General features: G+C 38.2%; 2 protein-coding genes across 2 annotated transcripts in view; one reads left to right on the top strand and one right to left on the bottom strand.

Moving 5' to 3' along the window:
- si:ch211-285f17.1 (sickle tail protein) overlaps positions 1-15633 on the top strand; it is a 109386-nt gene that overhangs the window by 17009 nt on the left and 76744 nt on the right.
- On the bottom strand, positions 1395-3609 carry LOC110170110 (P2X purinoceptor 5-like). Its single transcript, XM_055150887.1, has one exon. The coding sequence runs from the start codon at positions 3607-3609 to the stop codon at positions 2284-2286; it is 1326 nt and encodes a 441-aa protein (XP_055006862.1). The 3' UTR covers positions 1395-2283.

Raw genomic sequence — 15633 nt, 5'->3', positions numbered from 1 at the left:
CAATGTAAGTTAGCTGTGAGATCAGTCACCTAGTTTTTTTGTGCTGTTATGACTTAAAAGTTTTACTTTCCTAAACTTGCATTGTACTTTAAGAAATAATACACAATCTATAGGTAATAAATGCAAAATGTATTTAATGGGATGTAACAATAACTGAAATATTGTGATATCGTATCGTCAAAGTTCTCATAATAATATCGTGGACCATCACAGTATGTCGAATTACAAGTTTCTTTGCTTAAATTCAGAATTATGGTGCAGCAATAGCTAAAAAAAAGAACTACATAGACCGTGATCCTTTGCTCCATTTCAGTGCAGACTACATGAAGAAATAACAGTTCTAAGCACTTTTAAGTTTTAGTTATTTGGATTAAGTCTTGTCAAGGCATTTTCAGAGGAAAACCTAACATATTAACAGTTTTGTTAGCCTCCAAAAAATATCACAGTAAATATCGTACTGTGAGATGTATATCATGAAAATATCCCACCAAGAGATTTGGATATTGTTACATCACTAATCGTGAGCTTTCCCACAATATCGCAATAAATATTGTAACGTGAGGTTCATACTGAAGATATCATATTGTGAGACATGGATATCATTACACCCCTAGTATTTAACTATTTTTAACAATTTTATATTATTAGTAATGCACTGAAATGATCTCAGTGAAGCATGATGCATCGGTTATATAAAGAATTGCTTCCAGCTGCCATTATTTGTAAACTTCAGCTGTAAACCTTGTGGTCATTTGTCAGATTGGCTCTCATCATATAGTTTGTACAGTTGTAAATGAACAGTGAAGGGCGTACAAAGCCATTCTTGAACATGTGTCTGCTTATCCTTATGTAATGCTGTATATTATCAGGACTGGGAGAGCTGCAGAGAAAACACACAGAATGGCCCTTATGTTACACAAGAGGGAGCCAAACAGGACAAAAGTAATGAGGATTCTTCGAGCTTATCTGAAAATGTGACTGTCTATATATCTATATACTATATTTACATCTTTGTTTCACAGTGTTAACATTATATTTGCTCTAGATAGAACATATGGCTGTTTTATCACTGAATCTCTCATAAAGATATAATGCTTTGTCCTGCAGCAATAGATTTTTACGAGTCAGATTTGTTAATTTCTACTTTGACATCCCATAAGATCAGATGAATATCAAATTTTCCTCTAGCATTTAGAACACACCATATTATAACGTCAATAATTCATGTAAATGCTGCAGATTGAACAGAAGTGCACTTAAGGGCCAATGACAATCGAGTTCACCACATTTGTTAGCCCTCATTATGACCTGAGAGGCTCCGATGTGTGATTAGTGCAATGATGAGCCAGCTCTGAGGGAAAGAGCAAAGTTAACTTCTATTACATTTCGTTGCTTGTGAATTCAGAGCATTAATTATTCACCATGACGAGTTTATACATGTGTTTCACAATTTTCAGAGTCCAGAGTGTAGTTAAGGGTCTGCCAAAATATTGAAATATTAATATATCGTATTGTTTAACTTGATGATACAGTATCGCTATCATGGGCTGCTGTATCGATATATTGGCAACGGTATTTTTAGGTATATTTTACAAAATTATTTTGTGTAAGAGCTACAGTTGTGTTGACATTTTCACAGTTTTGAGTAAAATGGGTGTTTTTCATATTAACTCTGCACAAACTTAACAGACTTTTAGTATCAGAGCCATGATTTACATGATTTAGCCTTTCTTTTTCATTGAAGAGTATCGAATCGATTTGAAATATATCGTATTGAATTGTATCAAAAGTGTACTGTATCTAAAACGTATCGTATCGTGGCCTGTGTATCGAGGTATGTATCGTATCGGCAACATCTGAACGATACCTAGCCCTAGTAATAGTACACTTTCTGTTACTCTGACAGTAAAATGTGAATTATAATTATATTCATTTTAAGAAGCAGTACCAAATGGAGTTGTATGTAAATCTAAATTTGACCAGAAAACAACATTATAGAATAACACAGTAACATTACAGGAGACAAAATCAAAAACGTGAGGATCCAAACAAGCCAAAAAAAAAAAAAAAAAAGACTTAAACCCAACTGTTGTAGGCATATCCAAACTAAAATGGTGCCTCACAGTGGACAGAGTAAGGATGTCAGCCTTCTGTTTCCCTCTTAGTGCTGTAGGCAAAAGTGGATCTGTGGACTGTTTTTTCTATTCCCATTCACCAGGGAACAATGGTATCAGCAGACAGACGCACGTTTACACATTAGCTTTGTCACTGACGTGCTTCCTGTTAACAAACGGTCCCACTGCTAAATTTAGAGTCTTCGGAGAATGTGACACCGACTTCTAGAGAAGACAAGAGAGGAGAGCATGAGTCCGGTGTTTCAACGATGGGTCGCCCCTCTTCTTCATTCGCTGGATTAATCGTCTCTTTCTCTGAAGACTTTTTAGCCTTTCGCTCACGTCGTGTGGTTTTGGAATCTGTACCCTCCTTTTTCAGATCTTTCTGGTTGATGATTTCAAACTTCTTCTCTCTGTAATAAGATCCAGTGTTGGTCATGTAGAGTAAAATCATGTCACAAACGAAGACACCAGCGCCCAGAAGAGCCAACCCTGAACCCAACGCGATCACTGTTGGGATAATATGAAACTGTCCAGCCTGCCCATTGACTATGATATCAAAGCGGATCCCATACACCTTGTACAAAGTGCGAAATGTTTGGCCATATGGATCCTTAAAATACCTGGCATACCTGAAATTGTATCCTGAGTTGTTCATATTTGTACCGAGGCTGGTGAAGCTGTACTGTGGTTTGCAATGGGAATAGTCTTTATCCAGGTCGCACTGCCACTCAATGAGTATTCCAACAGTACCACCGTTGGAAGCCATTGTCTGGAAGTCATTGCCCGTCCAACTGACCAAATGTCCAAGTCGGAAGATCGGGCAAAAAGGATCACGTTCGCTGTCATAGGTACAGTTCTTTAGGTAGTTAGCGTCATCAGTTTCCGGGACATTTGACTTGGAGAAATGAAACTTTGGAAACTGAATGTAATTTTTGATATAGACAGTAAAGTTTTCAGCTGCAACCAGTGTGGGCTTTTGGGGTTTGGGACTGTTTTCAACAGGACACCAGGCATTGATCTCACATGTTCCAGTTTTCTCCACACAAACTCCAGTCTTGATTCCATGGCCAGCTATGACAGACTCTCCCTTCTCACAGTCACTGTCTTTCACACACCTCCCATTAGGTACATTGTAGCTCTCAGGACAGACCCCCAGTGTCTGATTTGGAGTCTCGATGTAATTAGTCACTACAAAGAAGACCTGCTCACCATTTGGAGGTATTACATAGTCTTCTTCACCCCATATGTGAAGGCCTGCTTCTGAGTTGTTGGTTAAAGCGACACCCTTGAGTTTTGTGAAGACAGAGCTCCGGATGGCTTCTTCCTTCTCCTGGTAGCCTTTATTGAGCACAAACACCCATCCAATAAGGTATGCCAGTACAGCCAGCTGATAAAGTCGATATAAAATTCCAATCTTACTGTTTTTAGTGACGACATATTTCTCAGTTTGGTAGTTGAAGAGAGATAGGAAAAAGCTCCCCTGAGATGCCATTTCTTGTCTGTTATCAAACAGAGCTGCTGACTACTGTTTTAACCTGGTTGACCATTAAGCTCAGAGAGAACAGTGGATAACCTTTGGTCTGTAATAAAGGCGTGTTGGTTTGATAACTGGGTTGAATGAACTTTGTTAAACTTTCATTTTGTATTCTACTACATTTTATTGTACCTGCATTTATACGTTATACATTTCTTTTATAAATATACTTTTTCTGCAAATTATTTTCAAATCCAAAGATAAATAAAGGTAAAATAAAAATAAAGTTCCCTCATACATTTCTTCTTCCTCTTACTGCTTACTTATTTTAAAGCTGGAAGTTACCTCACTGAAACCTATGGAATATAGTGACATCAGGGAAGATATGATCTAGCTTCACACCAAATATTGACCAGTTACTGTGTTCTGTACTCATGCTATTATAACATATATAATATGGCTCTGTGAGCATTCAAGCCACTTGTGGACTGAGCAACATTATTGTCATAACTGTCCTGTCTTTGTGAATGATCATTTCTAAAGGTTCTGTTCAAAGAGTCTCTATACTAAACTGTGCTCTTGGACTAATTGCTCTAATTGATACTTTGCAGTAAACATCATGCTGGGGAGTATTCTAAACATCCCACCATTGCAGATACATGTAGCAGGAGTTCTGGCATGCTTTCACCACTTGCAAACAGGTTTCTGTGAGCTCCAGGTGGTCTAAGTGGTTATCACCAAGTAATACATCAAACTTTCCAACATTAGATTTGCTTTTTTATTATTTTTTGTGGAAATGGTCCCATTGAAATTTGTGTAGGCTATTGATTAGGCTTCATGATTATGATAAATACATGGTGATGGTTGATTAACTGTATGTGATCTTTTGAGTCTTGAAAAGTCTCAAAATTGCACCTTAAACAGGAAGCTGAAACAAGTTTAGTACAAAAGTCCAGTAGACCCCAAACTGTAAATAAGGTTTTGCTCTTATATTCAAGTATAGCCTCAATTAATCTAATGCTTATCTATCCGGTTTACATGCAACCCATGCTAGGTAGAAAATATTTACAGGCAAAAACATGAAGCATAACATTCAACCAGAGCCATTTCATCCAGTGCGTCCTCTGCATCATGTGTGCATCACTGTCTTTCATTTTATTCCATCAGGTTCATAAACTTTGAATTTTTCCACACATATAGACGAATATTTTCTCTGCAAAATAAGGCGATTATCCTGCAAATGGGGCAGACAGGCTGTGTGTGCTTTTAGAAATTTGGTTGAATGCAGAGTGTCCGCAGGAGAGGACTCCAGTTGCTCAGAGACATGCTGCAGAGCCCCATGCATCGTGTTCTCTGATGCTGGTGTCTCCTGCCTGGTACCACTGTTCCCTGGGCTACACTCTACTTTGAGCTGTAGATATCCTCACAGGTGTAGCGGCTCCAGGTGAGTTCTCTCCCCGCTCCATGTGTGGACCTGGTCAGCGTGGATAGTCCCGCGATGGACTCATCTCTCTACATTTACAATCAAGTTTACACCAGGGAGTGCATTTTGAAACTGTGGAAATCGGATTCTCCAACTCAATTTGAAGCCTGGCTCAGGGAATTAATGGGAGTGTTCCATATTGAGAGATTGAGGTATGAGGTGTCAGGTGTCAGGCAATCCCCAAAAATTTCAGAAGGTATGGAAACCCATTCTAGCATCTGAATTTGTAGTGGACCCCCGAAAAATAATGTAACAATGTTGTCAAATAATGTTATTGTGAACATTTATAACTCTTTTTTTGTATATACACACACACACACACACACACACACACACATATATATATATATATATATAATATACCCCATTGAGTGTTTGTGTGTCATTTTCTTGTTATTTTTTTCTCTATTTTTATTGTATTTTTTAAAATCTATTTTATGTTTCATTTTATATTTAATTTTTAGTATTTATTATTATTATTTAACTACTTCTTTTACTTATGTTAAGTCATATAGACTTAGAATTTCAATTTGTTTATTTATTTTTGTTTATTTAATATGTATTCATTTCTTTTATTGTATGTGATGCTTACAGTATATTTTAATGATTATGTGGCACCAACAAGATTGTCCTTGTCACGTTGGCTGCAGGAAGCATGATTTGATGCTTTGTATATGTACATGGCTTAAGGGAGCGCCCCGCCAACCTGCATTGAAAACTCATTTTAACTGCTTTTATCCACCATCTTGTCCTTTTGGTCAGTACTTGGTTCTTTCTTATTCATGACCATAAGAGAGGGTAGGGATGGAGACCAGTAAAGCAAGAGCTTTCCCTTTCGACTCAGCTCCTTCTTTACCACAACAGGCCGATACAACAACCGCATCACTGTCGACACTGCACCGATCTTCCTGTCAATCACATGGACACGCTTCATCCTTCCTTCACTCATGAACAAGACCCCGAGATACTTGAACTCCTTCACTTGAGGCAAGGACTCTCCACTGTCTGCCTCAAGTTGGTCCTGTTTAGGAGTTAGATTTACAGCAAGAGTGTAACTAACTGACAAACTGTTGGCTAATGCTTGGCTTGTGAATGTAATTTTGTGTGTGTTTGCTTGTGTGTGTGTTTGCTTGTGTGTGTGTTTGTTGTGTGCTGGTGTGTGTGTGTGTGTTTTGCTTGTGTGTATGTTGCTTGTGTGTTGTGTTTGCTTGTGTGTGTGTTATCAGCACTTTCTGGTCAGATTCTGTTCAAGCTCAGATTAAAGTCTAATTTGAGTAACAGAGCTTTTAAAAGAGTAATGCTTTCAGTTTTCAGCATTATAAGACTCAGAAGGTTGATGTTGATATTACAAGAGAAATTACACTAACCCAGTCGTTCATCAAAGCTTTGGTCTGACTGAACTGTCTCTGCCTTCTGTAGTTACTCTCAAAACGGTGTAATACCATCAAAACAAGTGCGTGTGTTTGCTGCAGTTTGAAGTTGCATGGAAGGTCATGCACCAGCTGACATTTGAAAACACTGGTCATTACCGAAGCTTACCACTGTTTAGGGTTTCGACTGAGACATCTCCTGCTAATGAGTGTGTGTGTGTGTGCTAGGGGTTAGGGACAGTTCAAAGCATTCAAAACACCATCACAAGCTCCGGCACGGGGAATAGCAGAGCGCACAGGGGGCTACTCTGTTTACCAAGGGTTCATGACCTGCACTTCTTACACAACTGTAAATCTACCCATTTGCTGTCATATCGCCTGAAGCTGCTGGATTTCTTTTGAATACTAAAATAAGTCTGCTGAAATATTTAAGCGTGTGTCTGGCTGCTGCAGTGTTTGGTTCAGACTTCAGAGCCAGATTGTTGATTTCTTGTCTTATTGCTCGAGCATTGCGACAAATTTGTGAATAATAAAAAAATAAAAAATAAATGAAAACATAAATCTTAACAAATGCTCTTTTAGTGACAAAATATGAAAACAAATCTCAGTTTAAAACATTAGCCAGAAATTGTCTTTAAATTATTACAATTTGGACTGGCCTCATTGCTACCCTTACACAGCACTTTTTAAATGTCAAAACAATAACATTAAAAATTCATATTTGCCAGTCAATATAAAATGGCCTATTCTGCTACATTTTCAGTTTTTTATTGATTTGTTGGAATTAAAAGCTTGCTGCAAAATACTGTGGTTTGGGGACCCCTACTGGTCCCTGTGGTTTGGAGAGAGACTGAAGTATATGTATCACTATTTGGGCCAGGTTTAGTTTCAGTTTAGAAGTTAAGTCTCATTTTAGTCCTCTTTTGAACCAACCAGTTAAACTTTTATGTTTCATTTCATTCAGCCAGTTGACTTCTGATATTCCTTATTTTGTTATGCATTTTTGTAGATTCCACTGAAAGCCTAACTCTTTCAGGCTGAGAATTGGATACACATATTTTTGAGTATTACTTGCAAATACTTCACATCCAAATTCAAACAGTTTTTGTTGCTTTTACAAATTCTCAATCTCACTTCTGTCATGTATATTTCTGTCTCACATTTAGAGGGCGTCTTTTACTACACTAATGCGACATAAAAGGGAGCAGAGCCTTGGTCCTGGCTGGAGTCCATCTTGAAACCCGCAGACCCCAGCTCCCTTTGACATAAACGCAGCCTGCAATGATCCAAAGCCCTTGTGAGCCTCTGCCATTTCAAAGCACTTTCCTAATCTTCACTCAGAGACCAGAATTCAGCCAGTGGCATCAATAACTGGACCAGCTAGACTCTAACAAATGCATAAAGATGTAATATTACATAAATAAGCTATGCAGTGTGTGAGTTTTTTAGGACAGGGATGGGACAGTTCTGATATACGTATGTGGTAGTTTTGAGTACAGTGGTGCAGAAAGGCATGTTAAACAGGAGTTTCATAGTGACACAACTTCTTTCTAGTTAAAAGAAATGTTAAAGCTTTAAAATTGACTTAACTTTTTACATTTATTCAATTGCAGGTGGTTTTATAGCTCAAAAATACCTAGAAAAGCAAAGATTCTGACTGTGAGCCGGGTTGCCTCTCCACAGATCTGACCTGTAACTTTGCCTGATTTTGGCTCCTTGAAGATAGAAAGGTTCAGTGTCATACTCCACCAGAAAAGTTACACTATGTACCTTTAAGTTTTGAATAATACGAACACCTCTTTTCTAGTTTAAAGTGTCACAAAACAATCTAATTATAAAATACAATATGTAAGTTATTGTTTGAAATAATCACAATTTAATTTAAAACCAAAATAATCATGATTTGTTATTTATCTTTGCCATAATCAAGCAGAATTTTTTTTTATCTACTTTTTTTTTTCTAGACATTTGGAATAAAATTGTTTTCCAAGTCTCTGTATGAGTCAAAACATAATCTAATAAGTGCTATTACTCTGACAATATGCAAGTAAGTGTGTAATTGTGAAATATTCACAATTTAATTTAGAGCCAAAATAATCGTGATTCTATATGGTCCATAATATACCCGAAAATCACATTGTTCCATTGATAAACAAGACTCCTGCTGTTATGATGTTGCCTGATTTTTCTATGAACCGTGGAACCATGACGGGAAAAAACAATAGGGCATAGCTCCGCCCACAGGTCAGCAGGGGGTCAGCGGGGGTCATACTACCAGTGTGTTTTGCCTGTCTACTCCATTGTTGCTCTCACACATGCACAGACACATGCTCAGGTCAGAACACGAGGTTATGAACTCCAAAGAATGTAGTTATGAAAAATACACTCGAGACCACCACACCAGGGCAATACGAGTCTGAAGACAGAACCACGGAGCCAGGAAGGATACACTGTGTAAACAAAGAACTCCGCAAAGAATCATTTTTATAACTATTTAGAGCTGAACTATTTGGGAAAAATATTTAATTGCGATTTTTCAGCCGTAACTCAGCAATTCGATTTGGACTCTGTTCAGAGTTCACATCCACAGAAGAACTGGCAGAAATACTGAAATATGAACTGACGAACTAATACAAGAGTCACATTTCAGATTTGGACAGATCTGAACTATGGGATAAGCAGTTTTATATCCAGAATAAGACAGGATATTTCATTGTTTGTGGAGGAAATTATGGTACTTCAAAAACGGAAACTTTTGCGATTTTCTTATTGTGTCCATTCAAATTGTGATTTTGATTGTAATTAATCTGGCAGCCCTAGTATGAATTTTAAACTTTGAGATCACGTCCTTGGGTTAGTGTAGTTATACTATTTCTTAGGGATTTCCGCAAGACTGTTCAGTTTCCAATTTTGGCCTCACAATTTTGTTTTTTATTTCATTTCATAGTTTTGTTTCCATTCTAGCACTGCTTTTTGGAACTGTAAGAGATGTAACTCACCAACATATAACCCTTTTTTTTTTTCAATCTAAATGTAAACACATGGAAAAAAAATCTCAAGATAATTTTTGTCTAGTGTGCGAGATCTTGTGGCATGAGATCTTGTACCAATCCTACTATTTCTCCCATTATATTTGCATTGAACTGAAAACAAATGTTGGGACGGGCCCGGAGGTGCGCCTGCGTAGACTGTTGAGTAACCGCAGGCGAGAGGACCGGCACAGAGCGCCGCATTCCACTGGGCTAATCGCAGCTGACGCACAATCGCGCTTTGCGGACACCCTGATCCACGGGCTCGGGGTTCTCTCAGGGACTGTCCTAGATTCCAAGTCCTAGTCCAAGAATAGTCCTGGTTTCGTCCTGGTTCATTCCTGGTTTAGCTCTGGTTTAGTCCTGGTTCAATCCTGGTTTAGACCTGGTTTAGTCCTGGCTCAGTTCTGGTTTAGACCCTTTTCAGTCCTGGTTCAGTCCTGGTTTTAGTCCTGGTTCAGTCCTTTAGTTGGTTTAGTCGGCACAAAAGTTCAGCATATTTGCACAGTTATTTTGGTGAGAGTAACTTAAAAGCAATGCAATAATCATGTAATGCCTTACATTTATATAAATATAAATACAGTAATATTGTAATGTAACAAATTACTTTGAAATGACAGGACAACAAGTAATAAATTACGTATTACAGTTTTGAAGTAACTTGCCCAACAGTGGCCATTGGTAGTTTTTACTTAGAAGCTCAAAGTTGCATAAATTGTCTTATATTTTTTCAACAATACATTTCAGGATGTATGATTTCTATTTATATAAAGAATAGTGGCTCAGTTGATTAAGCTTTAACCCCTGGGCTACTTGATTGCAATGAACCAAGAATCCATCTAGTACTAAGGAAAGGTTCTTTCATATTATGTATATATATTCCTTCTTTCTATATACAGTATACTTTATATTTGATTTTAACTCTCATTTTACATTGCATATAATACATTTCTGCACCTGTTTTTTAAATAGCCCATCTGTATTATTCAGGCCAAAGCTCGCATGACACAGTACCACGTCATCTTTACTTTGATTCAGTCTCATGACTCACCCTAACTCTACATTCCAACACGCTGTATCCTTCATCTTTTAACATGCAGAGCTAAACCCATTTTGTACATTTCTCTACAAATTTCTGTCATTCACTTCTCAGCATGAGTAATATTACCATAGCTCTTCCAAACACGCAGGTGGCTCATTGACTGCTCCATGCGCCTGGTTCCTGTACAGTGACTGCCAAAATGAGATGTGAATAGCTGAAGGTGTAATCCTCACCTGCGCTCACTGTTAAATCCCAAATGGTTTGACTTTTTGTCTAGGCTCTTTCATTTTTCAGCTACAAACGGATTTTCCTTTGAGGGATTAGTCAAAATGTTTTTACAGTGCGCACGCAACCAGGCCCACAGTGATACCGAGGCAGCATCGCACAGCCACACAAATATGGGGTTATTTTTAGATTCCTGCATTCTCCTGATATTTACCTATAGTGCTTTACAAGTGTACAGTCTGCCAAGGCAAGGGCAATGTCAGAAGAAAATATACAAAAATATCTATTAATTTAAAGTGGATTATTTAATTTTACTAATGGAGAGAGTGTAGAGATTGACTGTTTTGTTTGTTTGTTTGTTTGTTCATTTGTTTTGTTTTTCATGGCCGATGCCAATTATTTAGAGTCCAGAGAAACCAATGACTGAAAAGCTGCCGATATTTTGGGAATGATATTTTTGGGCTGATATGTAGGTCAAACAAACAAACTCACCCACAGTCCTTTTTGAACATAACCCTTTAAGAGAGATGTGTAGTCATGTTTTGTGTAGTTACTGTATCTCTTGACACTTAAATGTTAAACATAGCTTTGTGTGTTCTCTTTAGGCAGCAGGTTGGTCAAAACACAATCATGAGTTAAGGCCAAACAAATATTAGCCTATCTCTACTAGAGTGTTCACCAGTATTGCATTAAACTTTGTTCAACTTCATGGAGACAAGTATGTGATCCAGCAGCCCAAGTTACAGGTCAGATCTCTGTGACAACTAAGCTGACAGTAAGAATGCATGTTTTTCAAGGTCTTTTGAACAATGAAAATACCTGTAATGAAATGAATGCTATACTTTAACTTTATACTGTGGAACATTTAGGTAAAGCAATGAGCAGGTAGCTTAGCCTGATTCAGCAGCCAGTTTCACTTCGTAGAAACCATCTGACCCTGCAGCATTACAATTTGTTCGCTGGACGGTAGGCGGGTATTTTATTATGTAACCAATCACTGCTATTCGGTCGTGACGTATGTAATGCACCGCTAACAGGGTTAACTGGTATATTAAGCTTTTCCTAAATCCCGTAAGAAGAGGGGCAATAACGTCTTTCCCCTTGATAAAATTCACCAAACATTCTCTTTGTTCCGGTTTTAAATCCTCAATCTCGGGAATCGTTACCAACACAGAATATATGGCTCTTCATGATTGACTGGTGCCCGAACTCACACTTCCGGGGTTTTCACAAATTGTCTAGTGTATTCTGATTCCTGACCTAGTTGCTGGAGAGAAATGAAATTGAGCGGAGGCACTAGGTGGCACCAGCCTGGCTACACGTAGCCTACACCTGCACCAGAAAAGAAGACATTGTGCACCTTGAAGACATTGTATTTAAAATAGGATAAGATTGAATGCAGGCAATTAACAAATTATCATGGCTGCAATTATTTAAGATTATATTAAGGATTATAGTGTCTTCTCAAACCTCATTTATGCCCTTTTATGTATGAATCCAGCTAAACTTTTAACCATTCTCTCCAAAAAGTTTTTGAAATGCATGTGGCTCATTTATTCATTTAGCAGCCCATATTCAGTCTTTTCCTCAAATCTAATTTGCCCTTTGAACAGAAGCGTAATATTAAAACATAAGTTCAACTCATCATTTCAGGGCTTGTCAGAAAAATTGCATGTTTTTTCAAATGGCCGGGCCCTAGTAAAGGAGGGTCTGCAGCTGAGAGAAAAAGACCCACTGTAACAACACATGGTGCCCAGACTAAACAACAAGATGAATGTTTTCCCAACTCAACCTGGCAAGAAAGAACCGCAATCTGCCCATGACTGACTTGTGAGAGAGGAGACGAGAGAAAGCGATGCTATTTGGATAATTATTTCAAAAAGCCATTCTGTTGTTTTGTCTGTATAAATTGTTGCCATTCACTTCAAATGAAATTCAGCGTTTTTCTTTTTTTTTTCTTCTTTTTTTTTTTTTGAGATGCTTTGCCCTTGGTTCTTCACTGTTCAACTCAAACGCCCAGACATGTTTGTTTTATTCTGGTTATCCAAGGCAGGTGTTGCTTTTCTTTCTCTTTTCTTTCTTTTTTTCTGGCTACCTCCCCACTCTAAATGAGGCATCGCAGCTACTGACAGTTCACTACACAACTTCAGTCTTCTTCTACTCATTCAAACCTTGTTCCCTGAAAGCTTGACAACTTACCCCAAATGCGATAATGGACCTGCTGGTACCTCCAACAAAACAACACTGTGCTCCTGTCAACCTGACCCCTCCCTCGTCTCACCTTTGACCTTTCACCTTTCACTCTACCATCACATCTACCCCAACGCACCTTCTCAGTTCAGATGGATAAAATGGTGTGATTGTAAGGCTAGCTCAAACACTGAATTGGAAATATGGGAGTGAATAGGTTGTGGCAGGAGACTGGATTGGCGCCGTGAGTAGCAGACAGCGGTGTGGGTTCAGGGGCCTCGTCTCGCTGTGGTTTGTAACGACAAGCTGTAGGATTTGGAGAGAGAGTTCCAGACACGCCCCCTCACTCTTTCTAGTCTGGTACACTCTTTTATTCAGAAAGAAATTCAATCATTAGAACTAGAGGCAGTGTGTAACTTTCTAGTAGATATGTCAAAACTTGCTGCGATATTTTGATGGTCAGGAAATAAGAAAAAACATAAAACTGTATTCTATGGTCACATTTATACCATGTTTTGCTACTTTTCAAGGCTCTTCTTTACATCGATGAACCACTCACATATTCACACACATGGACATTAAACTGACTTACATTAATTTCTAAGAGACTGATCCAAACCGTATTGTATCTAGGGATGCACCAATACAGCTTATTCAGTTCTGACACCTATTTTGAGCATTTTTTTCCTGTAACCCAAAGGATAAAATGAGACTAAACTGATCCAAATGTGTTATGTAGCTGTTATGTATCTCTCAAGTAACTACTGAACAACTTTGTGCCAATAAAAGTTCATAAATGAGACTTTCTGGGCAACTATGACCAGTAAATAGTCTTATTACTTTCATTTTTATGTCCAACCAGGATATAAACTGAACCGATATTTGGAAGCTGATAGTTGTAGTAAGTAGTAGTAGTAGTATTATGAGCAAACGTAATATTAGTAAGGGGAAAAGTGGTACCTGTGTCGTTAACTTATAAGCAGTTCTCTTTAGATCAAACTGTCTCAAAATGGACTTATTATTGTGCTTATGCCTTAAACTTCCCCTTGAATAACATCTCTCCCACTTTTCTTCTTTACTCTTACTCAGATGCCAGATAGTGCCAGGAGGTTAGCAAATCTCAGCGGAGATCTAAACACAGCACGGGACCATGTGACAAGCCCCCGGCCGCACAATGCTCCCTGTCTGACGGAGAGAAGTGGGTGGGGGTGTGGGGGCCAGAGGGGAGGAGGGGGGAGAGAGGGTCTTGGCTGGCCTGATTGGAGCATAAACAGCAGCCCAGGAAGTACTGAAGAGAGAGAGAGAGAGACAGGAGAGAATGAGAGAGGGTGGGCGATTGAGGAGAGGAGGAGAGAGGGAGAGAGATAGAAGTGTGCAGTAACGCCGGGACACAGCAAAAGTGAGAACCGAAAACTTCACTGAGTCGAATCTTGGTTGCTTTGATCCGTACGGACTTTAAAACTGACCAGAAAGTTAAGGTAAGACATTTGATATCTTCTTATTCGACTTAAGGAGTTAAATCATCACGACAGCCAATTTTCCGTTCTTTATATTGTTCTAATTGTTCATTTTGTTGGCTGCTGGCTGGGATAGGGCCTGTTTTGCATTGCAGTTTCTTTGGTTTTTGTGGTTGCTTGAACTGTGGCCAGCCATTCAGTGCATGAGGGAGAAAAGAGAAGTATTTAATGTGTGTGTGGCTGCGTCTAATTAACCAAGTGGAGAGGGCCAGGAGAGGCTGAACTTGAAAAACACAGCAATCACTTCTGCCCAGTCCGGCCTATAGAATAACATCTCTCATGGATTTGTTATTGTTCTAATGATGAGTTTGTTTATCTGTTTTTACAGTTAGCTGGGAATATATTTAGTTTTTAATAGTGGTTGCCATATATGGGGATCTTAACTTTTGCCACTTGGGAGATGGCACATTCCTCCGTCTCCATCAGTGTCACTTGGTTGTGCTTCAGAGATAAACTATAGGGCCAGTGTGTTCCTATAATGTTTATATTTTACGTTTGTATAAATCTAGTTTAGTACCATTTGTTTGTCATTCATTTTTATGGGTTTGAGGTTGATCCCATTGATCTGTAGTTTAGGTTGTTTTGGATTCTGTTGGCCTATGAAACTAAAGATGTCTAACCAGTGCTTGAAAGTAACTGAATACATGCACAGAAAATACAAATTCTGACACTGATACTAATTTTGATTACCTGTATTCCAGTATAGTTACTCTTTCTTTTAATGGTATTCAGTTTTTTCAGATTACCGTTACTTTCTTAAATTAAAAGTAATGCATGATGCTTTGTCGTGCAATTTTGGCTTTGAACTGCATAGTGTTAGTGAGAATAAGGAAAACAGCTCTTGGAGTGTGTGCATGTGTGATTTTTTTGTCTCTAATTGGGCATAAATTAATGCATAATCAACCGTGCAACAAAAATAATTATTATGTCATTGTTTTTTACACTATAAAATAATGCAACTTCATGTAAAAGTATTCTAAGTATTCAGAATGCAGTACTCTGATTGGACCATACATTGGAATGCATAACAACATACATTTTAATGCAGGTATTCAGTATACCGTAACTGAGTACATGTATTTTTGTCATCACTGTATATAAGTTCCTTGAGACAAATTGTTTCAAATGATGAATGCATAGGTTATTTGTTTGACAGATGATAAAACTTTACTTTGACACAAAACCA

The sequence above is a fragment of the Boleophthalmus pectinirostris genome, unplaced genomic scaffold (genome assembly GCF_026225935.1).
Source record: "Boleophthalmus pectinirostris isolate CB_2022bp ecotype Guang Dong unplaced genomic scaffold, ASM2622593v1 HiC_scaffold_15, whole genome shotgun sequence".
Lineage (NCBI taxonomy): Eukaryota > Metazoa > Chordata > Actinopteri > Gobiiformes > Gobiidae > Boleophthalmus > Boleophthalmus pectinirostris.
This window is presented reverse-complemented; position numbering and strand designations above follow the sequence as displayed.